The sequence below is a fragment of the Hirundo rustica genome, chromosome 18 (assembly GCF_015227805.2).
Source record: "Hirundo rustica isolate bHirRus1 chromosome 18, bHirRus1.pri.v3, whole genome shotgun sequence".
NCBI lineage: Eukaryota > Metazoa > Chordata > Aves > Passeriformes > Hirundinidae > Hirundo > Hirundo rustica.
The window spans coordinates 8,803,647-8,828,351 of NC_053467.1; the positions used below are offsets into that span (position 1 = coordinate 8,803,647).

Consider the following 24,705-nt stretch of genomic DNA (forward strand, 5'->3'; position numbering starts at 1 on the left):
GCAGGACGTAGGAACAATGGCTTTTCAGCAGTAATAAACCAATAAATATTCCTATAGAGTTTGTGACAGCTCCTGCTATCTGAAGACAAATAGAGCGAGCCTTTATGTAATTAGTGCAAATTCGGTTTAGTTCTTATTTCTTCTTCCTTTCAAAATATGTGACAGAAATGCCAAATGCAGTAAAAGTGTTACAAGACAGAGACTTGCTTATAAACTTTCCAAAACTGCTGCTTCAGCTGGTAGGTAGGAGTGCATGCACACAGAAATCAAAGTGGGGCTTTAGGTGTATTTTGAACAGATGTCCCTCAGACAAGGCGCTTGTCAGGGCAGATTTCTTGATTTTTGGTATCCTTACTAAACTGTTTCCTCAATCACTATTTATAAAGCTGTTAATTGACTTGATGCTTGAAAGCTTTTGCATGTGTTTAGTCAAACCAGATCTGAACTGCACATCAAAGGGAATACTGGAGTTTTTCTGTCTGGTTCTGTACTTGCAAGTGTCCAGAACTTTGATAAGTTCCTGATTGCTTACCAAAATAGCCCTTTTAAACTCAATGAATGTGTACTTTTGGGGTTGATTCGGGCAGTAATTTATGACTTTTTTTCATTTTTGTTGTTGTTGTCGTTGAAGAATTTCCTTAGGGGAGTGGATTGTCAGGATATCCAAGCGTTGATCCCTTGGTTGTGGCGACTGAAATAAGATATAACAGTTTCCTTTCATGCCTTTTTCCCCTGTCTATTTTTTGTAGGTGATGTAATACCAGTAGTTGGACTCTACAGTCATTTGATGTTTGTTGAGCTAATTTCTTGTGACATTTCATTAGGATGGTTTTTTTTTTCCCCTTTACCAAGTGTAGATTTACCTGTATGACTTTCCTGTTGTTGGTGCTCTTGTTAGTCAGTGCAGATGGGAGTAAATAAATAAGTCTTTATTGTTAAAAATAAACTGTAATACAACATACTTGCTTTGAATCTTGAGAAAGCTTAGAGGGCCCTTAAATCTGAACTCTTGAGGCCCACAGGTTAATTGATGCAGCTCCTGCCGTTTTCATCTACATGATCTACCGAGTTTATGGAAGCAAGTAATTTCTCTGGTTTCAGATAAAATTCTCTGCATTATTTCTCCCGAGGGCACTCGCTTCTCCAGAGCATTTGTTTTGAATGTGCAAAATCCAGTATACAAATGTATCCTGCTTCCCCAGATCCTGGTGTACAAGTGACTAATTTATCCTTTGGAAAAGGAAAAGCCAATTTTTTCCTGACTGCATTGTAAGGACATTTTTTCCTTGCTCTTGTGTGTTTCTGTGCTTCCTTTGCTTCGTCTGTAAATGCTGGATATCTTCCTCCTCACCGTGTGATCCAACTCCCACGCAGGAGTGTGAGATGTAAAGGTTGATAAGAATTAAGAAATCTCAGTTGATGTTCTTTGCACTTCCTTTAAAATTCTCTATTCTGTGTGATCTAAATACGTTATCAGTGACTGCAGTATACAACATATAGCTTGAAATGTATTTTTTTTTGCAAATGCAAAGACCTAGGGGGTTTTTTTTGGTAAGACATTTCAGGGAAAACATTGACTGGGAAAATGGTATTTGATACATACAGTTGAATCAAAAGAGCAAAAGGCTATTTTATGGTTTGGCTTTTTTTTTTTTTTGTTCACAGTATGAACCAAGAGGACCAGGCAGGCCGTTGTACCAAAGAAGAATTTCCTCTAGTTCAGCCCAGGCTTGTTCTGAAGAATTAAGCACTCCTCAAGACAGTCTTGGTCAGTGTAAAGAGCTTCAGGACCACAGTAACCAGTCATCGTTCAACTACTCCTCCCCTGAGCTGTGGGTGAACTCCTCCTCCTCTGCCCCGTACCCGAACATTCCATGCAACGGCGCCAGCAGAGCCGTCCCGCCCCGGGAGCTGCTAGGTGGGTACAGCTGCTGCTTCCTCCCCAAAACCGAGTTAAACAAAGGTTTTTTGGAGTAGTTCTTGTTTCAGTTGTTAGAGGTTTGCTTGGAGTGGTCCCATTTCTTGTTAACATCCTGCTCTTCAGCTAAAAAAGCAACGCTGCTTCTTAATCTGCTCCAAAAGCTCCACTAAAGCCAGAAAGTCTCTTCCAGTGGCTTTGAGTGCGGCTGAATTTGTGCTGCAGGGAGCGAAGGTGGCTGGTGGGATTTATTTGCAAGATAGATTATTTGTTTCCAGAATCGGTGATATTTTGTGTTGGTATTACAGTCTGAGGGAGCAGCACATAAACTGAATTAACGCTCTCAGCGTTTCTCTAGTAAATTCTGGTACTTCATCAAAGGAGTGACGAGCTGAAATTCTCTCTCACCGTGGAAGAATCTCAGCGGAATGTGGCTTCCCTGGTGGCAGCAGCAGTGCTGATTGATTGAGCAGACAGAAACGAAATTAACTTCTCAGAGATGACAAAAAGCTGCAAGGAGAGAGCTGGAGCGGTTCAACTGCTCTTCTTCTGTTCTCCGTATTTCTTGTGCTTATGAAAAACAAAATTACCAGGAGAGTACAATTTCTTCCCTGTGATTTTGCTTTAAGAATCTCCAGTGGTAATTGAAAAACAAAATTAATAAAAATGCAAACAGCATTCCAGTGTGGATATTAAAACCACTCAATAATGTGGAAAAATATTTGTAAGCTGGTTTTATTTGCCTTAAAAGATTTAATTGCTTTTCATCAAACTTTATAAACGTAAAACATCTTGTAATTTCATAGTAATTCTGAAGTAGGAGCATGCGGTGTAGAATGAATGAGAAAAGCTCTTTATATCAGCGACAGCACTCAAGAATTAAATTCCTAATGTGCCTTTTAATTTCCAAAATGTGAAAATGTTATTTTGCAAACCCGTATTTATGGCAGCATCTTGCATGCTAAGTTCAAAGCTTCAAGCTCAGGGCACCTCCTTCAATCTACTTCTATTTTTACTGAAGATCAAGGAGCTGAATGCACAGTATTATGTGACATTCATCACAGAATTGCTCACACAGAGTTGCTCTCCAAACTCTGTGGTTCTCTAAGAGGAGCTCTGGAACTCGGGCACGTTTATGTTGGGATCAGCCAGTCCCACATTTCTCTGCTTTAATGAAAAGCTTGAGAACCTGTTTGTGAGTAAAGTCCTCAGAGAACAGATGTATACTTCAAAAATGCACCATATACACGCATTTGCTTTCAAATACTAAATTTTAAGTGAAAATATCAAGTTCTCACTGGTAACCGCTTTTGCAATGGAATGTTTTTTTTTTTATTGTAGTTAAGCACGGTATCTGTTTTGTCGATAAACATATATTAAACAGAGCCCTGTATCTAATGGTTCATGCAAACACATCCCCATTTTACGGCTGCTGTGGCTTTCCACATTTACAGCTCACTGCCTGTGCTCATATTTACAGCCCAAATGTGTTTTATAGAGCTAAGGGTTAATGAGCAGTAACTGCGCTGCTCTCGTTACTGTTGTTTTTTATCCATGAAATAAAACCCCGTGAGGATGTGGTGCTGTGCAAGTCCTGTGCCTGTGTTTGTTGCTGACAAGGAGTGACCCTGACTCCAGGCTGTTCAAGGGCTGATCTCTCCTGCTCAGGGGTGGAACCGCTTTTGGGTCGGAGCAGGAGGGATTTATGGAGCACAGGGAGAGCTGCTGTCGATTGCTCAGGGCTGTTCTATGCAGGCACTTCCCAAAATTGCAATTTGAGAGTTTGATATGCATTGCTTTTTCTGTTGATGGAAAGAAAGTGATTTAAGTTCTTATTTGAGATGTGTATTTCATATTTTTCCTTCTCTTAGACACCTCTACCACACACAGCTTTCACCTCTGGCCCTGCTTGTCATTACTTGTCTTCTCTGGAGTGCTGTGGTTATTTTGGGAGGTTTTTTGCTCGTGTTCTGGGTTGTTTGGTTTTTGTTGAATCATAGCAACCCCAGCAAAATTGCTTTGCTTGTGTTCTTTCCATAGCCGTTCTTCTATGGGTTGGTTTTGGGGTTTGCTGTTTTTTGTTTTATTTTTTGAGTGTGCTATAAAAAGCAGAAGCCTGCGTGTGACCCTCGCAGTGAGAACCTTTATGTTTTTCTACTTTTGCACTCATTTTTGGTATATTTTTGTATGTGCACTTTAAAAATAACATTATATGATTAAAGACTGAAATAATTACAGAATATATCTGTTGCCCAGTTCCTAGAATATTGCGGCTAGAACGTGGAGCTGTGTTTCAGTGTAGTGTCTCTCTATCTGTGCAAGACAGCACAATTCTCCAGACAAAAGTAAAGGACCTCATTAGAATTCAGGAAATTCACTTGAAAGCAGTTTTATACCTGTGGTTTAAAGCACCATTTTTTCTGATAGTTACAGGAGTTGTTAAATGTGGAGCAAGAACATATCAATTAGCAGGAATGCATTCAGCCTGAAATACCAATAATTAGTCGGTTGGCATTCAGGACTCTGAATTGCTGTTGGAGAATGAATTATATATGGTGCTGTAAATTTTAATTTTAGCCTATTAAGCTGTAAAGCAAGAAGAATGAAATACTCTTTGTGCTGTCTCAGTGGCTAAAGCGCTTACATTAGAGCGGATCCCATTCGGAGGCAGCTTCCCTTCGGTGCGCGCTGTGCGGAATTGCAGGTTTGGGCTTTCGGCTCCAGGGTGCAAACACACGCGGGGTGTGTTCAGTGATGTCACTCTTGTGCTGCCGCTGCACGATCCAAGGCTTGGGGACGAAGTCAGATCGTTCCAAGGCCGGTTTGGATGGGGCTTGCAGCAAGCTGCTCTGGTGGAAGGTGTCTCTGCCTGTGGCAGGGGGTGGAGGAGGATGAGCTTGAAGATCGCTCCCGGCCCAACCCATCCTGGGATGGTGTCGTGCTCTGAAGTGACTGAACCCGGCAGATGGGTGCTGTGGGAGGAGGTTCCCAGAGGGGTTGGGGTGGTGGCAGCTCTGCCTTCGGGCTTGCTGCAGGTGGCTGGGCTGAGTCAGAGCCGTTCGTTCGCTCCAACTCTGGTTTCTCCTTCGCAGCTCCGCCCAAGGCCGCCAAGCCCCAGGAGGAACACCTGAAGGCCGAGAACCTCCAGCTCTCCAACTCCTTCAACTACAACGTGCTCCAGCACCTGGGCCAGTTCCCCCCGCTGATGCCCAACAAGCAGCTGGCGGAGTCCAACAGCGGCAGCCCCCAGCCCGCGGGCGGCACCAAGCCCGTCATGTCGTACGCCAGCGCTCTGCGGGCTCCCCCCAAGCCCAAAGCTCCTCCCGAGCAGACAAAAAAGAACAGCGACCCCCTGTCCTTGTTTCAGGAACTTAGCCTAGGTAGTTCATCAGGTAGCAATGGCTTTTACTCCTATTTTAAATAATCAGATTATTTTTTTTAGAGAGAGTTTAATTTTTATTTGTGTCGGTAGGTCTGAGGTAGTTGGGGCTTCACCTGTAGTTGCAAATATTCCCTTTTGTTTATATTGGTAAATGTATCCTCACTTAATTGCTTTGCTGCTAGACTTGCGACTAATTTTTTTTTTTTTTTTTTTTAATTATATTCCATTATTTTGCGTTTTTTGATGTGGGTCGGGTTTTTGGAAGCTTTTCTGTAGGAAGACACACACGTGTTATTTTTTAATTTGTGTAATGTTAATGATATGTTGCATTAAGCTAGCAGCTGAGAGATTACCTGTACAACTTGAAAAAAAAGGAAAAAAAAAAAGGAAAAAGAAAAAAAAAAGGAAAAAAAAAGTTTGTCTAAATTGTATTTAAGAAGATTGTAAGTAGCATTTACATTTATTCAATAACATTAGCATACTATGCTGGGTTTCTGTACCAGAAATGGCCAGTTAATGTAAAAATGTATGTTATTTCTGCTTAAATTCATTTAATTTTTTTTTTTTTTTAATAAAGGTGCAGCATCTTCTAAATAATTTCAGTTTTATCAGCTTTTTTGTGAAGGGATGCTGCATTCTCAGACTTTTATAGTTTTAGATTCTGTATGATGTGGTATTGTATTTTCCATCCACTGTAGGGTAAAGTAAAGGCATTCTTTGCAGACACCTATGCCATTGTTTGGAAACATTCAGATAAAAGTATTGGTATACTTTAAAAAAAATAATAAAAAAAATCGAAAAAAGAAGAAAAAAAATTTAACAAAAAACCCAAAAAACTCTACATTTTATTTTTGGACAAGCTAATAATATAAGCTTGTTTGAAAAGTTAATTTGATAGGTTTTTTAAATGAATCATGAAGCTGAAAATAAATTTTTAGGTATGTTGGTGCTTAGTAGATTTAATAACTATTTTAAAAACAAATGCGTGAATTTAGTAAAATACTTTTTTTGTTTGTTTGTTTAATTTTTTTCCACTATGCATGTGTAAATGTTTGTAATCTGGCTTTTTCCTCCCCTCTTCTCCAGTGGTATAAAGAATTGTGCCGCTTTAAATTTTTTTTTTTTTTTTTTTTTTTTTTTTTTTTTTTTTTTTCCGGTAAAACTTTTGGTACATTATTTGATGTTTACATTAAAATGTGACATTATACAAGGAAATTCAGATATTTTGCTAACTGTTTTGTTTGAGGAACATCATTAAAGAAGAGATTTAATGTTTGTCAAAGCTGTATCCAAATTAATCTAAATCTTCTGGGGATCAGAGTGGTTACCAGGTTATTTATCTCCATGAACCTGGCCCTTAAGGAATCCAGTCTGAAAAATTAAGTATGGGATATTAAAAAAAAAAAAAAAAAATTAAAGAAACAAATGTGAATGAAAATTCAAAAGATAAAAACTTTGTGGATAAAGATTTCTGGTCTCGCACACTGTCCCTGCTTTGTGGCTGGGGAGCTCCGGGGGGGGTTGCAGAGTTTCTCCTTTATTTCTCCTTAATCCTCCTTTTACACTTGAAATGACTTTAAATCTGGGAACTGGTTTACAGGGATGAGCTGGGTGTAGTTCAGAATTCCTCCACTTACTATCTGCAGGAATTGAAATTTTTGAGCCATGAGGGAGCGATTTTGGATTTTTACAGCTGTCCGTGGGACACCTTACAGGGGAGCAGTGGCTGCTGCTCTGCTCAATCACATTTTTGCTCTTGTTACAATCAGTCAGCTTCATTTTTAATTTTTTTGGCATTTGACTTCATGTGTTAAGACAAGGGTCATTATGTAATGGGGTTGATTTAAACTCAGTACACCGCAGAGGGTTGCATATGAATCTTTTATTATGAATCTTTGCCGGGTTATGATTCAGAAACTTATCTGAAAACCTTTTTCCTTCTTTTTGCTGTAAAGCAAAGCTCGTGTAAGTCCTTAATTTATTTCCTAATGTTATACCAAGCAAACAATGCTGGGGAGGGGCCAGGCTCTGCCAAGTTCTGCTCAGCGTTTCAGCACAGGACACGGAACCCAGACGACCCAGAAACGAGGAGAGGCCAAATTCTGCAACCTTGAATCAAGCAGAGCTGCTGTTAAATGGGTTTTTACCAAGCTGCTGGCTGCAGGAATGAGTCCATGGGAAATTCACTGGCACAGTGAGGTGGGGATGCAGTGGAGGGAGGAGCAGGACTGGCAGAGCAGAGAGGAGCATCCAAAGCACTTCACATCCCCGAGTCAGCATTTGGTCATTTCAGGGGTTTCAAAGTCACTCACTTCTATGGAGCAGCCTTTTGATTCTGTTCACCATTTAATATTGAATATTAAACTAATAAACGTCACTTGTTAATTTACTTGTTAATTTACTGCTATCTGTCGATCAGTCAAGGGGGAGATGGTTGCATCTCGCCACATTTTGTTCTGTTTTACACCGGGATTTTATCTACACTGAAAAGATTACAGATGAAATCTCATTTTCTCTCTGACTTAGAATTTCAGTCCTTTAACTTTATGAAAACCCCAGCTGGTTTTGGTGCTAAATTTTCATAAGTGCTCTCACCCAGGAATTTGAGGATGATGTGATAGAGATGATCTGATGTAACAGCTTTGGCATGAATCATTTGGATTTCTTAGAGTTATTTTTTTTCCAAAAGATTGTATTTTTTTGAAATCTCTTGTCTGGCCATTGTATGTCATGTATATAGCCCTCAATGAGATATTTTTTTTTTGGAGCAAATTATCCAATGTTGATTGAAGTCATGTTTAGAAGACCCCAAAACTGTATTTTCAACTCTCTTAGGGCTTCAGTCAAACTCTTATTAAAATGAAATTAGGCCTTACAGATGGCTCCAGTGGGCACTGCTCAGGCTGCACTGTAAATATGGACCTGTTGCAATTACAGGGAAAATTCAGAATTGAGTTTGTGTCAATGACCTCAGTTTGGGGGGAAATGAGTGGAGGCTGGGGTATATGCACCGGCTGGGTATTTGGCTTCTTGACTTTTTTTTTATGCTCCAGTTAGTGCCAAATCCCATGCTCCTTGTCCAGGAATAAACTCCCCATTGTTGTCTGTGGAAAATTTAATTGACAGATCTAAATTTAGTAAGCTTGTATTTGATATCAAGAATAATTTCTGGGTTTTTTTTTTTTCTTTAATTCCAATTTTTGATGAGAAAAATCTGGATGCCTCACGGGAGGTTGTCAGTGTGGTGATAAGAACCAATGAAGAATAAGGGAAAGATTTAAAAATATGTAATTATTTGGATTCCAAGCAATTTTTTTTTTTTTTTTTTTTAACAATACAAGGTTGTCATCTAATCCAGTTTGTCCTGGATTTTTAATTGTGTGGGCTGTGGTGTTGCTGGCCCTTCGCTGGATGTGAGTCCTGCCACTGACTGCGAACCCTGTGAGTGCCGTTCCCTGCTTTGATTAATTAATGTTTTGTTCCCAGATTTGTCAAGTTCAGCTGTTTTTTTTTTTTGCAGAGATCGTGCTCTATAAGCAATTCTTTTGCTATGAATGTAATACCTCAGCACCAAGAGCAGCGTTTGACCACTCCAAATTTTCTTTTTAGACTGAGCTCAGGCATATCAGAACCTGCACATTTCCAGGGCAGTGAGCCCACGGTGCTTCATGCTCGGCCCAAATCATCCTTCAACTCATTTGTTTTGTTAGTTTTTAAAGGTTCTAAGTTTTCCTAGAAAAACTGCAGACAATTAACTTGTCAAGACAGATGGTGATGATCTATGGGGCCTGTAAAAATTTGCACATCGTATTCCTTGACATGAAATATGGGCTATTTCTGTTGGTGTAGCAATACTTGTGCCGGTCTCTTTTTGCTGGCTGTGTCAGGGAGCAAAGGGCTGAATCCTTCCAAATTTGTTTTTTTCCTTCCATTCAAGAGAAGTACAAGGATTTGCAGCAGCAGCAGCAATGGAAATGTCAGTTCGGTGTGGGGGTTTTTGGCAACTTTAGCTGAGAAATGTTGAGGAGTTTTTACCTCACGGAGGATTAATAGATGCTTCTGACAAATTACAGAACGCTGGGTGATATGAATTATCCAAGACTGGTTAAAAGATGTTGTCAGTCCCTTTTTCAGAAGACTTGCCTTGCTGCTGGAGGGTACAAATCCCAACGAGACCAGCTGTGGAGCCATCGAGGTGCTCCCAGTGAGACTGGTGATGCTGGGCACGGGGCTGAGCCGCCGCCTTGCCAAACAGAACTGTGCTGCTGGTTCTGTGACGTAGAAAATTGTCCAGAAATTCGAGTTTATTCCCTTCCCTGCGTTTCTTTGAAGAAAGCAGCAAAGCAGCTCAGTGTCTGATTTTGAATTTATGTTCAGTAGCTGCAGTGGAGCCCGAGCATCGATCAAGTGTGACAAAGCAACGACGATCTCATCCTCTACTTCAGTCAAAACAAAGTTGTGACGTTCTTTTCTTGTCCCTTGGTGACAACGGAGAGGGGAAATAATTGGAATGGATGCTTTTAGAGCAGGTCCCACTGCTGTGTGTGTTTTATGGTACAGAGCAGCCTAATACCCCTGTAGTTAAGTTATAAAGTAATGCAGTGTTGCAAGGGCCACTGTCCCACTGTGGACAGTGGAAGCTCGTTTTAAATGAAGTTTAGTCTGAGGTTTATCCTCTGACAGTTCCTGCCTGTGTTCAGGTTCCTGGCATGTGACTGCAGCTGTGGATGGAGCCCAGGGGCTCTGTGTGAATCCCCAGGGCTGCAAACTCCTGACTCCTGTATCAGGTGAATCCTCAAGAGCTGTCAGGCCCAGTGAGAAAGTGGGTCAGGGATCTCATTGTGGGGGGGAAAATGCCCAGATTTTTGGGACTTTCTGGAAATCGTTTCCACAGCTGTCAGAGTGAGGAGAAAAAGGTGATGGCCACAAGGAAGTGACGGAGTGGAAAGGGATCAGTGAATAAACAAATTAGTAAATAACCTGTGCCTTTGTAAATGTCAGGGTGATCAAACACCTGAGCATCCTGCACTGGTGCTGGCTCTTTCTAGGTCTGGACTAAAGGAGAAATAGTGGTGTGTGCCAGGATTTCTGGGTGAAATCCTCTCATGCACCCATCTGTGCTGCCTTGTGTGCTGAGCTCTTCTCCCCCACCCGCTGGGGCTGGGCTGTGCCTGCAGAACCTGCTTGCAGATGAAGGGTGTTCAAGAGCTCAGCTCGCTGCTAAACAGGCAGTTTTCTTCTTCAGGGTTGCTTGTCTGACACCTTTTCTGCACATTAAATTCACACAGCACAGCACTTAAAAACAAGGGAAGCAGATTCTCTCCACGCCTCGCAGCAAACCTTACGTAAACAAAAACCTTCACGTCTTCTGTCGCCTTGGCTGTGATTTACCCCGTGGGCTTTGGCAGAGGGGAGCAGCCCAGATCTCAGTGCTGTGGCTTGGGCAGTGCCCTGGGCACCTCTCGGCCTGGCTGAGGAGGGGACAGCCACTGCTGTTGGCCTGGGGAGTGTCAGATGCCCCAGGTGCCCGTGACTGAAGGTGTCTGTGGTGTGGTAGTGGCAGGGCACACGCTCGGGGTTTCACGGTGCCCGGTGGTTGTTCCTTGTTCTGCAAATTGATTTGCCTCTGCCTCTCTCTGCTGCCTGTTTCCCACTCAGTTCTCTGGCTGTGTCCCAAACCCAGGAGTGCTCTGTTGGATGTGTACCAGCCAGGTTCCCATCCCTGCTTGGCTCTGGTGACTCTCTGCTGGTGAGGGCATTTCCTTCACATTTTCATGGAACGTTCCTGAGGTTCTGGTGGCTCTTCCCTGCTGTTTGCTCAGCTGAGGGAATGAAAACTGAAACTGGTTACAGCTCCCCCCTCCAACATTATATTCTTTTTCCTTTATGAAGGCCAATTACTTTTATTAACTCTGTTAAAACACATTATCAGCTCTCTGGCAGAACAAACCTGCTGCAGGAGCTGAGCCCTTCCCACCGTGAATACCAATGACTGATTTCATGGACGGGTCCCTCTTCAGTTCTTAATATCTGGAAAAAGAAAATGAAGTTATCCACGTGCTTCTCAGTGTGGCAGGGAGTGATCCCAGAGCCTCAGCCTGGAGCAGAACGAGAATAAAACTCAGTGAGACTTGAAGGCTTCAGGAAGCATCTGTCTGAGCTGCCTGAGCCCTGGCTGTAGGATCTCGAGGCTGTGGGCTGTGTGTTTTCTCTGCCTCGTGAGTAAAGTGATCCCAGAGAGGCTGTAAAACCTTGGATCCGGGCCAAAGGCCTGCACTCACCAGGAACTTTTCCACTGCCCTCCCTGAGGCTTGGATGAAGCGGATCAGGAGATGGGTGAGACCTTGCAGGGTGTGTTTATCTGAAATGTGCGCGTCTTGCTCTTGAATATCAGGAAGGGGACTAAGCAGCACCTTGGCTGGGCCCATCGGGATGAGAACCCACCTAGAAATTCCTTTGTCCCAGCAGAGGTATTGAAAGAGAGGGATGGCACTCCAGGAAAGGTGTGGATGGGTGAAGGGCTTCCCAGGGCCACAGGATGTGCCACTGCTCTGTGTGGGGTGACAAACTCAGACCCCTGTCCCCAAACCTTGCTTAGCTCCACCCATGGCGTGGCTGAGGTGGTGGTGATGATGATGATGATGGCTGAGCTGGGAATGCTGGTGTTCTGCCAGGTGCTGTGCTTAGATTAATCTTGGCTGTGTAGGTTTGGATGTCCCAACCCAGGTCGGCCACCCCGGCGGTCACACTGACTCCCTTCTGTTGCATGTAAAGGTTCTCCCTAGAAACTAGCCTCTGTTTTCCTGAACAATGAAAATGCAAATTCAGGATGTCAGCTCTGTACCCAAAAATAAGATTTCAAAACCATTTAGCATTTCAGAGTGGTTCTGTGACAACGTGAAGACTTGCAGTTGTCTCTCATGATGAGAGACAGGCAGAGCTCCTCAGCTCACACTCAGATCTGAGCACCAATGAGTGCTTTATCCCAAAACTTTATAATATATGTGTTATTTGTAGTGCTTTTCAACTTCAAAGAGCTCGGAAAACATTAATGCAACTTCACAAAAGGCTTCTGTTCTCGCTGCCACTCTGCTGTTGGGGAAAATGGAGATGAGGCTGAGTCTGGCTGGGGCTGAGAGCAGCCCCTCCAGCCAGCGCTGAATTGCTGGGGAATTTGTCCGAATGTTTGAGCCTGCCAGGATTTCAGACCTCTTCAAATTGACCAGAGATTTTTCTGTTAGGAATTCTGGTTTCCTTTAGGATTGTGGGCAGCTAAACATAGAGGGAAGAGCACTTCAGTTCCCCTTTCTGCTGATTTTTAAATTACCGGGTGAAAAGAGTACACTGTAAGCCATTCTCCTGCCTGGGGGGGAAATGCTGAGCAGATTCTGAAAATTGAACTGTAAAAAAAAACAAAAGAAGAAGAAACACCCCACCTCTCGGTGCTGGGGGACCGTGAGGGTGAAGAGGGCTTGGCTGCAGGGGCTGGGTGAGCGTGTGGGGCTGGGGGATCCCCAGTGCTGCTGATGGTTGGACTGGGGGACCCGCAGCCCCCAAAGTGCTTGAGGCAGCTGTGGCAGAGCCCTGCAGGCTCTCAGCAGCAAAGCAGCGCCCGCAGCATCCCCCAGCGCTGCCTGGGGTCTGTGATTCTGCAGCAGCAGCAGGCAGCTGTAGGGCTGCCTCTCCCGACCCTTTCAGACAGATCCTTTCCCTCTCGGCAGCTGCTTTGAAGGGTTTCTCCTGAGATGTAGCTTCGTGCACACACGTGCGGTGAGCAGAGCAGGGTGCTGCTGAAAATCCCACTCAGGAGGAACAAACGAGCAGCAAACACCCCCCAGCGCTGCTCTGGTGTCATGGACCTGGCAGAATCTGATGGGCCAAGTGATTCATCCATCAAAATAACTCTCCAGAAGAGAGAATGCTACCAGAAGATTATGCTTTTTATTAAAGGAAAATAGCACTCTTCACGTTCAGTGCTTCTTGGCTTCGCCGCTGAAGTTTAAGCAAAACACGAGACTCTGTTTTGTGGGGTTTTCTAACTGCAGAATGGAACTGCAGGGTGTACATTTGGAGGGGGGATTTTTATGCCAATGCTATGCAAAGTTCTGCTTTGTTTTTTATCGAATGTTAACATTTTAATAGAAGAGCTTACGGATCTGCAACTTAACCCTGGGGAAACAAGCTAACCCTTCTGAGGGAAGGAGAGGAGTGTGGAATAAATGGGGACATGGAGTCCCCAGAGTCTGTCTCTGACCAAGTAAGGTATAAAAGCCTGATATCCCTCATGGATCTATGCCCAACTACACCAAACAGCTTCTCCATAACAAAGCTGTCTCCTCTGTGGCCTGAGCTGTCTCAGACACAGATTTCCCCTCAACCTGCATCAGCACAGGGCAGCCCCAAACTGGCACAGAGCAGTGCCATTCCCACACACCCACGATGGTGTTGAGTGGTCTTTCTGCTTTCTTAAAAAAAAAAAAGGAAAAAGGAAAAAAGAAAGAAAAGAATCAAAAAAGAGAGAAAAAAGAAATGAAAAAAAAGAGAGGAAAAGAGAAAGCAACAATTGCAATCGAACATGCCTTGGTTCAGTAATGACTCATGTGATGGAGAGCACATTGTGTAGCGAGACCCAGACATTTTAAAAAAGACAAATCTTTTCAGAACACTTTCTGGATATTTTTCCTGGGTGCAGGGAACGTCAGTGCTCCGGTTCTGCGTCCATGCAGGTCTCCCAGGGGTTCTGGGGGAAGCGGGGAAGGGCGATGAGGAGGAGGGCGATGCCGCAGACGAAGAGCAGCACGAAGGAGGCGCAGGCACAGGCGAAGGACCACGAGTAACTGTACTTGATCCAGGCTGTCTCCTTGCTGTCAATCATCCTCTTCACGGATTGTCTCATGACTTCAACAGAGATGATGATGCAGAGACCTGAAGGAAGATAGGAGCAGTGGGTTGAATAACCAGCTGTCAGTTTTTCATCCTTAATTAACCGCCTCATCTGTTGTTTTGCATACAGGAACTGCAGTGAGATTCACAGGTGAGTCACTGACTTCAGTGTTGGAAGGAGCCAGTGCTCAGAGCTGCCAGGAGCTCTGCCGTAACTGAGGTCGGCCACTGACTTGTTGAGTGTGATCTTTTAGGCAGGCTTGGGTGGGAAATTCAAAGTGGGGGAGGAATAATTGCATTCCCTGGGGAGCTTTTTCAGAGGTTGAGGGAGATTTTATATCGAGGTGACAATTTGCACCTCAGTCTTGTGCTCGTTGTGGCATGTCAAAGTGTTCCTGGCTCACGTACAGGTGCGGTCTTCGTGTGTTTGGGAGACAGTTGTGTATTTTGGGCCTGGATCAGCCATTTTCTTGGTTTGAAACTTAATAAATGAGGTAGAATATTGTGTGTCCCTGGTTCAGACTGGGACTGACAGTGAATATACTAGAAGGGAGTGAATATACTTTTAAAGGGGGTTGGAGAAAACACAGACCAGCTGCTGAATGGGATGGTCTCACACCACACAAGGAGCTGTCGTCTGTGGCCAGGAAGAAAATGCTTTCAGGGCATTCTTAGAAGTGTCTCTGTCCCCTTGGGATCTATCTTAAGTTTCTCTGTGTTGTCCTACGAACCAAGTGCAGAAGTGTGAGCAGCCCTCCTCATACCTGCAAAGGTGTAGAACATGGATGCTGGCTTCAGCAGATAATCCCTCTTCTTCCTGAAGGACAGGAGGACGCAGATCGTCCCGATGATCGCGAAGCCAACGCTGAAGATGGCAATGGCTGCAGCTGAAATGCTGTATTCTGCCAAAGGAACAAAACCAAACAAACAAACCACCAAAAATGACACAGTGTGCACATTTTGAGCCCGCTGCCATCAGCTGGGGACATTGCAGTAGCTCGCTCTGAGAAACACGTGCACCCCTGACGCCGGGGTGAGGTGGCTTTTGTGAATTATTTCCCTCAAGTGAAAACGGGGGCAAGTATTGGCCATGCATCTTTTGAATGTGAAGGGTGCAAAAGCAGAGCAGGAAGGGGGAAAATGCTTTCTGAACACCTCCTGAGACAGCCCAGGGCACCTTTTGCTCATCAGCCCACCCGTATGGGGCTGCTGGAGGGCTGGGCTGGAGCTGCTTTGGTTCTGCCATGGAAATGTTATTGTCAAAGCCTTGCTGGGCTCCTTGCTCTCAACCCTCCATCTCCCCACACTCTGCTCCCAGGGTGAATACACAGCTCTCTGCTGCTTTTATCCCCTGCTTTCTGCAGAGCCCTGGTGCTGGTGCTGGTTCTGTCCCAGTGCACCGAGAGCCGAGTGCTCCGTGGGCTCAGCACCCGGGCGTGCACGTCAGGCTTGGGGTGAAGAGTTTGCACAGCTCAGTTTCATTCCTTTGCCTTTGCAGCAGTGATTTCCAGCTCTGTGAAAACTCTGCTTCTTCGAGGCACGGGATTAAACCCTCCCCAAAAGTCCTGGTTTTTGCTAAACCGTGTGCTGGACACTTCCCCCAGCCCAGCACTGCTCAGTGCCTGGGTGGAGGGGGAGAGCTGCTAATTGAGTAATTCAGACCTTCATTTGCATGTTGTGTTCGTTTTCAGATTAGTTTAATATTTAACACATGTAGCCATGCATGAACATCACAGTGCCTGATGATATTTGCCTTTCAAGCCATTAAAAAAAAAATATCTCCCAGGCAAAATCATGAAGAATTTTTTTGCCTGTTACTAATTAGCTCCCATCCAAATGAGCTATTTCTGCGAAGGGGAACAGCAGATCACTCTTTGTTCTCACTGCTTTTCATATCACTGTTTTATTATCATTTTCTAAATGTTTCTTTTTTCTCTGTGCTGGAACTGCCTGAAAGTGTTCTTTCATTGTAAAATCTTTTGCTGGGCTTAAGATTTTCTTTTTGCCCCAAAGAAAAGAAGTTCTTCCTGATTTTTTTTTAAAGAAGAAGACATTCTCCCTGATTTTTCTCTGCATTGCCCCGAAGGCATTGGGTGCATTTTGAAGATCAGGTGGCTGGATCAGAGAGAAGATAAGAAAGCAAAAGCAGGTGTCTCAGATACATGCTTTTCTATCCAGTTAAAATTCCTGTCTTTCCTGTCTTAGGAAGTTAGTTTTTTTGGGGAACCTATCTTCAGAGTTTTCCACCAGTTGCAATTTCCACGAGAAGCAAAGCAGATCAATACGTGTAATGTGTCCAGTGGCTCACATTTTCAGCAGTAAATGTGTTGTGTTGCAAACTGTGAAGGAGTTTGTCCCCAAAGAGAGGATGAGAAAGAGAGAGGAGCGTGTTCGGGGAGCCCTCAAAACACTTGGACTTATTAGAAATGTGAAATTTGTCCATGAAAGACAATTTTGCTGCAAACACTGACAGTTCATGTCTTGTAGGATCCCTGTTCCTTCCATTCATCGATCGCTCTTTTTTTTTTTTTTTTTTACATGACTTTCATATAAAATCAATATGAAGCATAAAATTCCTAATGGTCTTCAGAGAGCCTCTACACTTCTTTTCAGGGTCAAGACTCTGCTTGGGGTATGATTTATTCATTTAGGTTTTATTAATATCTTCCCCTTCAAAGGCAAAGGCTGAGTGTCATGGATAGTGCCAATGTTGTAAAGTCATTTTTATGCTGGGAGGACTTTTTGCAGTTTTCCTGGCTATTGACATCGTTATATTTATATATTTGTGGGACAACTTATGTAAAATCATGTTTATGGGGGTGATCATACATAAAAATAATTGTCCTCAGGAAGCTGGGATTTGACCTTGTCCAGGGCATTTTCCACATTTTTCTCAGCTGATGGTGCCTGTTAGAAATTCTGCTGATTTAATTGGAACCAGGGCTGAACCCTCATTTTGGGGACCCCTTTCCATTAGTTCTTGTGTGCCCATCACTTCATACAACATTAAGAAAATATTCTTTTGGAATCATTCTTACCTTTCTGGGTGGTTACTTCAAATATCTCCGAGGTCTCTCCTGGAGTGAAGTGCTTGAAGTAGGAGCAGTTGTGGTCTGAAAGAAAAAAAGAAAATTCAATTCTGTGCTCTTGCAAGCCTCTGATAAAACGTAGCAAAACTGAATTAGCTGTTTTATTGATGTAGCAAACTTGCTGTGGTTTCGAGGCTCCCTACCCTTGGTGATACCCAGGAACTGGAGCTGGATCTGATTTCCTTGGGAGCAGGTGAGGACACCCGGCTCCAGCACGGGCGAGGCTGAAGCCCCTCTGATACCTTTGTATCCCTCTCAGAGCTGATCACTCTTCAGTTTAAAATACGAATTACGGATGATTTTTCTCATTCCGTGCTCGGCCATCACACATTTCTGCCTCTCAGTGTTGCAGCATTTCCTGGGGATGGGACCTGCCGTGCCCACAGCTGAGCTGGCAGCTCCCTTCCCTCACCACCCCACCCACGGGGGCGTCACCCCATCAGGCGTGGTGACCTTGGGGTGCACGCAGGGAGGATGGAGGGTCCTCATCCCCCTTTCCCTCCTGGCTCTTCCCTTCTGCAGCTGCCAGATCCCTGGGCGGGTTTTGCTGCGTGCAGGAGGTTTGCTGATCTGGGGGTCCCGGAGATGAGGCTGCTGCAGTGCAGCAAAGCACATGGTTACTAAAATAGGGATGCTTAGAGCTTTTTTTCTTTTTTTTTTTTTTTTGGCTGTCAGTAAAAAAAGAACAAAGCAAAAAAGACCAAAGCTTTTTGAAGCCCAAGCAGTTGCCCAGGGAAGGGAAGGTTGTTGCAGCCAAGGGCAAAGAGAGAGGCTCTCATGCTGGACTTTATCTGAGTTTGATCCCATCAGAGCAGCCTATTAGGTTAATTTGATAAGACAGCAGAATTTAGAGAGGGGGAGCTTTATGAAGTTCCTCTGGACTTCAGAAGAGCAGGTACAGGGTGCTTGTAAAGGGGTTGAGAAGTGAGCAGGGGTCAGGATTGTGGGGCAGGGGGATATGGGGGGGAGGGAAGCTGTTGGCTGAGTCTCTTGATCCTTTTTCCTCCTCAGCCTGGCGGGGGTGAGCAGGGGAGCAGTGTCACTGCTGGCAGCAGACACACAGACACACGGGAGACTCCAGCCTCGGCCTCCCAGCGCGGTGGGAAGGGTCTGCTGAGGAACCTGCTGACTCGAGCCTTGGCAGCAGCAGGGTAAGGGTGGAGGGTGTTCTTGCTATTTATAACTGACTTAATTGAGGCTTTGAAGGGGTGTGGAGCTGGGAGAACAGTTGCTCGCCAGGAATTTGGCTGGAAGGGTGCTCTGGTGGGGACGCGCTGAGCGGCGCCAGCCCAGACCGCGCCGAGCTGGGCTGGGGGGGACACAGCACCCATCCCAGCACCCCTGGAGCACCCAGGGGCTCCCAGTGACCCAGGAAACAGAGCCAAGGCTGCCTGAAACACAAAAGTAGGGCCCCTTCCCTTTGGGGCATCTCTTCTGGTAAATAATGGAGCTAGCACCAGCTTCCAGAAGGTGCTGGGAGGAAGCCTGGGAGAAGTGGTGCCATCTCCACATCCAGGCTGGGACAGGCTGCTCCAGCACAGGGTGGAGCCTCAGCCAGGCCGGGTGCAGGACCACGCAGGGACTGCTGTGGGCTTCTGCCTCTGAGCATTTCTGTGCTTCCAGCATTAATTTCTCTGGCAGAAGATCCCTGTGTTCTACCTCTTGGTTCTTGTGGGTTTTTTCTGTCGTGTAAATGCTGGCTGCTGGAGTTAGTGACTCAGGGAGGATTTATTTTCCCTCTCCCAGGAGATAGGTAATTGCAAAGCGGCGTTTTTGGGCCTCTTAGGGGAAGATTCCTTTGAGACACTCTTACCTACTTCAGTTTATAAGCTGACTTTTATTTCATCTGCAGATTCTCCTCGCTGGAGATGAGGTTAATGTTTAGCTCGGGCATCTCCTGACCTGTTCTTTATTATCCTTGCAAATTACTGGAAGAAACACGTTTGATCTCAGCCCTCTGTGACTCTAATTGTGAATTTTGAGCCTCAAAGCAGTGGCTGTGTGCCTCCACCAGCAAAAAATGGTGGCTGAGGCTGAACATTGTGTCCGGGACACTTCATATTGGGATTGTTTGGTTTCACTGTTCATTAATTCTCTAAAAGCCTGAACTCAAGAGGGTTCCCCAGGTGTGCAGTGTAAAGGTGGAGGCACCCAGACTTGGTGTGGTGGGAGCACAGCACAGTTCTGTGTCCACTGCAGGGGAGCCAAACCAGTCCAGTCCTCATGAACCTTTCAGAGGTGAGTTTGTCTGCAGGAGATGGAGCTGCCTCTGTCCCTTGTGGCCCTTAGCAAAGCTCTGATGTCTGATAAAAAGGGTCATCGCACACATAGGTTGGTGTTTCTGGAAAATGCACTTGTTGTGGGAAAATATAACTGGATTTGTTTTGGTGAAATGCTGAATTGTTTTCAGTTTTAAGGTGCTCCCATGCTCTGTTGAGCTGGGGATATCTGTTTCAACAGGTCTGTTATTCAGCAGATGGCACTGCAATGGCTCTGGTGCCAGCATGGATAAGAGAAAAGCCCATTTATGTCACAGCACGTTTGCATAAAGATAGGATTTACACTGGGGTTGATAATGGGTGAACACTGTGGCAATCTTTGTTTCTCTCCACCCCAATTTCGTTCTCTCTGCCACCAGGTCACCCCAGTGTGCTGATGGGGACAGTCCAGGGGCTCTGTGCTTGCATGAACTTCAGGGTTGTAAGGTGGTTTAGCACAGAGTGTCCTGACCCCTCCAAGACACCCCCTCACGGCCTTCCTGCTCCCTGCCCTTCAGATCCATCACTCCTGGATGCAGGAGAAGTGCAGTCCCTCTGAACTGTGGTTGAACCTTGCACTTTGGAGACTTTGTGGGGGAAAGAAAGGCTGGGAAGACCATGAGATATTTGGGCCATGTAGAGTTTCGGGTGGCAGCTGTCCCCTGTAAGCACTGGAGTGACAGATGGGATAGGGCTGGAGCCCACCTTGCTCTGGAACCTGAGATGTTCACAGCATGGGGGGTTTGTGGCAGGGTGGATGGTTAGAAAATCCTGGGTTTTAGTGTGGGGTTTCCACCTGTGATGAGTTTGGGAGACAGCACTTTAGAGGAGGTGTTAGGGTGAGGGCTGAGCCATGGAGGGGGCCAGACCTTGGGCTCTGACCTGGCCAATGAGGCCTTGGACACACAGGGAGTTTTGGAGATGGTCTCTCCAGGCAGTTTAATTTCACACCCGCCTTGCAGTGTGAGTCTCCTGTGTCACGGAGCAGACAGCCCTGCTGACAACCCAATTGCTCGAGCACTTCTCCTCTCCAGTTGCCTGCACTCAGGTTCCTGTGTTTACAAGGACCTGTTGAAGCTGTTGACCATCCCTGCTGCTGCCCAGATCACAGCAGCCACTTTTCAGAACAGCACCAGCATCAGAGTTAGGGGCAGCGACGCTGATCTCTGTTTACAGCTGGTAGTAAAAAGCCCTGGTGCCCACTGACCACAGATAAAAATGTCTCAGTATTAATCTGAATTTGCCTGGTTTTAACTACCATCTTCCTGATCTTTTTATTTGTTACAGCAGGATGTTGAACCCTTTTCAATTTGTCAGCACCCTCGGACGGGTGCTGTAAAATTTTAAAGCTCTGCCTAAATCACAGCCCTGCTTTGTGGACTGTGAGCCAAGTCATCCTCCCCACTCTGCACTGTGCTGAGCTCAAAGCCTAATAAATAACGTTAATCATGCCATCCATTTCCTCCACAGGGAGTGACTGGTAAATGGTTATTAATTCAGTGATAAATTCTGATGCCTCTTTCCCAGTCCTGGCAGTAATGCCTGGTTATATCTCATGATTTTCAGGAAAGGCAGCGCCTGCATCTGCTCTTTTACTGCGTGTTTGTTCATTCACATTTTCTCGACTGCTGCAGGTTTCACAGCCCTGGTGTTTCCCTGCCGACATCCCTTCCCAGAAGTGTGAAATCAATCTAACAGGAGCCGTGCGGCCGCAGCCTTCCTGAGCAGCCCCAGCCCCGGGGCTCTGCTCCCCTCCCCTTGGCTCAAACAGGGATGAAGGTATTTGTGTTATAATTCAGGTGCAAATTTCACCCTTTGGAACGTGACTGTGTCACCCGAATTCCCAAATGTCCTTAAAAACTGCATGAACCGGCTCTGGTGTGGGGGGACAGCCCAGCCCCTCCATAATTCCCAGTCATTCTGCGCCTGGCGGAATGCGGCGCTGGGATGCGATTCAACGTCTGTGCGAGCACATGCTGATGTCTGTCAAAGATAGTGGCTGCTTTCCTGTGCCCTGCCTGCGAATCTGCTTTGTACAGACAGCTGGATATTTATGAGTTTTATATTTACCCCCACGGTCGTGCAGTTTTGCTGTTTATCCACCAATTTCTATTGTTTTTCCTTTTGTGGGAGCTCTCCGTGCGTGGGGGGAGGCGTGCAGCGAGGAACACGTCTCTGGGCACGTAAGTACCTTCCTGAGAGACATTAAGCATATGGATGACACACTCCCAAGTTTGGTTAGAGGCAGATCCACATGCTGAGGCTCAGCTCCTCTCTTCACAACATCTAATTTGGCCAAAGAGATAAAGAATTGCAGTAATGCAGGCAATATACCGTCAGCCCAAGCAGGAAGATTTTTCACAGGAAATTTTCAAATATGTGTTAACATATATTTCATTTCAAGCAGTGAGTCTAACGTGAAGGCAATCCTGTTATTTCTGTTCTGGAAAGCATCCAGTACCCTATAAGCCTTCTAAAAAAGCAGCGTGGCTCAGTCACAGAGGGAGTGTATTAGTGCAAACGGCACGGATGTTGCTGACTTGGCAATCAGCAAAAACATAATGAGCTCCTTGAACCATGGGAATGGAGCAGCCTTCCCGGAAAGCCGCCGTGCCCACTGCCCTCCCCATCGACTGAACTGGAGCTGGAGACGTGTGTGGGAGCAGGTGCCTCTGGTGAGAGGTGAGGAGGCTCCCTAAGTACTTGAGAAATTGATTCAAACTCCAGTTATCACTCTGTTTTTTCTGGAAGCTGACAAACCATCCTGCCCTGAGGAATGGCTGTTATTGGAACAGCTCAGAGACAACCCAGTGCCCACCGCGGATGGGCCGTGCCTCTGGGATTATAGGGATCTGGGAATCTTAAACATCCAGCTGGGTTTGGTGGATCCATAAATCCTCTCTCCTGCCTGCTGCTCTCAACATGCCTGTAGGACCCTTGGCTGGGGTTCAGCAAGATTCCCTCCATCCCGACGTCCCTTTGTGATTCCCGCTGTGCCCAATCCTCCTCCCCTTCTCCCCACCACTGTCGCTGCTGCACGGGAGACTCAAATACGGTCACAAACAGACCAAGGCAACATGGCAAAGCAACCCCAGCAGGAGGGATGGCGACGAGGGGTGTTTGCACACCAACACGAAAACAGCCCCATGCGCCCCGTCCCAAACTCGGTGCCTGTTTTCCTTCTGCCATGGGGGACGTGGAGCCTATTTTGCTTTGCCTTGCCCCACAACCTCCTGAGGGATTTCTCCTGTGCGTGCTCACGTACCTCCTGGCAGGCTGATGGGCCCGCAGCTCTTCTCTTTGGGACCTTGCTCCTGCATGAAAATCCTCTTGGTGCAGAGTCTCCAGAGCCCGAAATGAGCCGCCTCGCAGGTGGTGGTGTTTTTCTCCACGCTGGGGCTGAGCACGGCCCAGTGGTCGGTCACGACGGCCGCGAAGAGCAGCGAGATGCCCACCAGGATGACGGAGAACGTCAGCCGGACCTTCAGGGGTTTGCTCTCGTCCATCTCGCACCGGGCTCCCAGCGGAGCACGGCGCCGGATTCGCGAGGCCTCCCGAAGTCCTGGCGCATCTGAGTGCCTGGAAATGTCAGTCCCGGGGCCGCAGGCAGCTGCTGGGCTGTGTCAGGAGGCTCCCAGGGCACAGCTCAGCTTTCGGCCCCGTCCCACCCGGGTTGTTTTGGATTCCCACGCCCGGCCGGGCGGGCGCTCGCCGCAGGGGCTGCAGCCGCCGCGCAGGGGCTGAGATCTCTTGACTTGCAGCATGCCCAGAAATAGGCATTAATAGGATGATTAACTTTTCAGCGAGGTTATAAAAACATCTGTGTTTATAATAGTGCTGGGCCTGACTGCAGACTGATCTTAAACAGTTTAATAGCCCTGGAGCCCCACGCCACGGGAGCTCAGAGGTGGACGTGCCTCCAGAGCCCACAGCTGTGGCAGAGAGTGATAAAATAAGCCAACTAGTTTATTTTATCATTTATTTTTATTATAGTTATTTTTATTCTAAGATTTTATTATAATAATTTTTAATTAACCTGAACTGTTCTGAGTAGCTGTGGGTTTCTGTGGGTTCCAGGTTTTTTGTGGGTTTTTTGTTTTGCTTTTTTTGTTGTTAGTGGTTTTTTTTTTTTTTTTTTTTTTTTTTTGGTCTTATTATTTTTCTAATGCAGTATTGTTCAAATACTTGTTTGCTTTCCTATCAACCAGGCTCCCCTCGATGCCTGCAGTAACTCCAGCAGCCACCCAACACATCCATTCCTTTCTCCAGAAGTGACTTCTCTTTCTTTAAGCCCAGATTGCTGGGGCTGGGCCAGCCTCTCTCCCTCCTTTTGATATTTCAGCTGATTGTAAAGCCAATTTAATGGTAATGTCAAAGCAGAGGCCACCGTGGAGGTGACATTACAATTGTGATGTCAAACTGAGGAAGGTGACAGTACCTGAATGTTAAAAGAATGGTTAAAAAAATGCCAGTGGAAAGCTGCAAATATCATTGTGTCGAGATAATGTCAGCGCTACTCCAGTGCCTCTTTATTAACACCACAGTCTGATGGCAAAATAGAGGTGCAGAGGCGTCAGCTCAAGTTGATGAGGGCGATGTGGAGCAAGGAATTAAAGTGTAGGGAGAGCATGGGAAAGGGAGAGAAAGATAAAGTGTGAGTTTAAAAATATAGGCCCAAAATAACTGTGATTGAGGTATGACTTGGAGGGGTTAACATTACTCTGCTTGACGTGTGACAGGGATGGCTTAGACACCCCCGTGGAGCACAGGGACATGTGGGCACCCAGGGTGGCATCTGGAGCCCCGTTCTTGCTGGGATGTGGAAATTGTGGGCAGGAGTGAAGGTATCTGGTGCAAATTGGAGGGGAAGGGGACCAGGGAGGGCACTGGCGACATGGAGCAAGGCAGGGACCGGGGACCACAGGCACATCCATGCTGGGGCTGGCAGAGATATTAGAGGCTTCCATTTAAACCAGAAGCAAGAGTTGTCATGAAAGCAGAAGGGCCTAAAGGGAGCACCCTTTAAGCCAGAAAAGAAATGCATTGAAGACGTAATGCCTTTTCCTTTGAAGTAGACTCCTGTTGAATTTCAGTAGACATCAGTTGATCTCAGGGGCTGCATCTTGACTTCAATTCCTTGATGCTCCAAGCTCCACAGGTGGAGCAGAGGGAAGT

The 24,705-nt window shown here is 45.9% G+C and overlaps 2 protein-coding genes across 3 annotated transcripts in view; one reads left to right on the plus strand and one right to left on the minus strand.

The window, feature by feature from the left end:
* The window catches only part of HELZ (helicase with zinc finger), an 84,652-nt gene extending 78,232 nt beyond the window's left edge, over positions 1 to 6,420 (plus strand). For both annotated transcript variants that reach the window (XM_040081386.2, XM_040081387.2), the window contains exons 30-31: positions 1,666 to 1,918; positions 5,011 to 6,420. In XM_040081386.2, the coding sequence (XP_039937320.1) occupies positions 1,666 to 1,918; positions 5,011 to 5,342 (585 nt within the window). In that variant the 3' untranslated portion in view covers positions 5,343 to 6,420. The remainder of the gene's footprint in view (positions 1 to 1,665; positions 1,919 to 5,010) is intronic.
* A 7,512-nt stretch (positions 6,421 to 13,932) lies between these two features.
* On the minus strand, positions 13,933 to 23,157 carry CACNG1 (calcium voltage-gated channel auxiliary subunit gamma 1). The gene is made up of 4 exons (XM_040081411.2): positions 22,796 to 23,157; positions 17,222 to 17,296; positions 14,948 to 15,085; positions 13,933 to 14,225 (listed from the first exon to the last, which is right to left on the minus strand). Exons 1-4 carry the CDS (start codon positions 23,034 to 23,036, stop codon positions 13,999 to 14,001), a joined length of 681 nt encoding a protein of 226 aa, XP_039937345.1. The 5' UTR covers positions 23,037 to 23,157; the 3' UTR covers positions 13,933 to 13,998.
* Positions 23,158 to 24,705: the final 1,548 nt, after the last annotated feature.

Excerpts from the sequence above, each read along its gene's own strand:
- CACNG1 (XM_040081411.2), bottom strand. The coding sequence starts at position 23,036 with ATGGACGAGAGCAAACCCCTGAAGGTCCGGCTGACGTTCTCCGTCATC. Across the intron at positions 17,297-22,795 it reads GCCCATCAGCCTGCCAGGAG|ACCACAACTGCTCCTACTTC; the intron begins GTACGTGAGCAC and ends TTTTTCTTTCAG. Across the intron at positions 14,226-14,947 it reads CATGTTCTACACCTTTGCAG|GTCTCTGCATCATCATCTCT; the intron begins GTATGAGGAGGG and ends ATCTTCCTTCAG.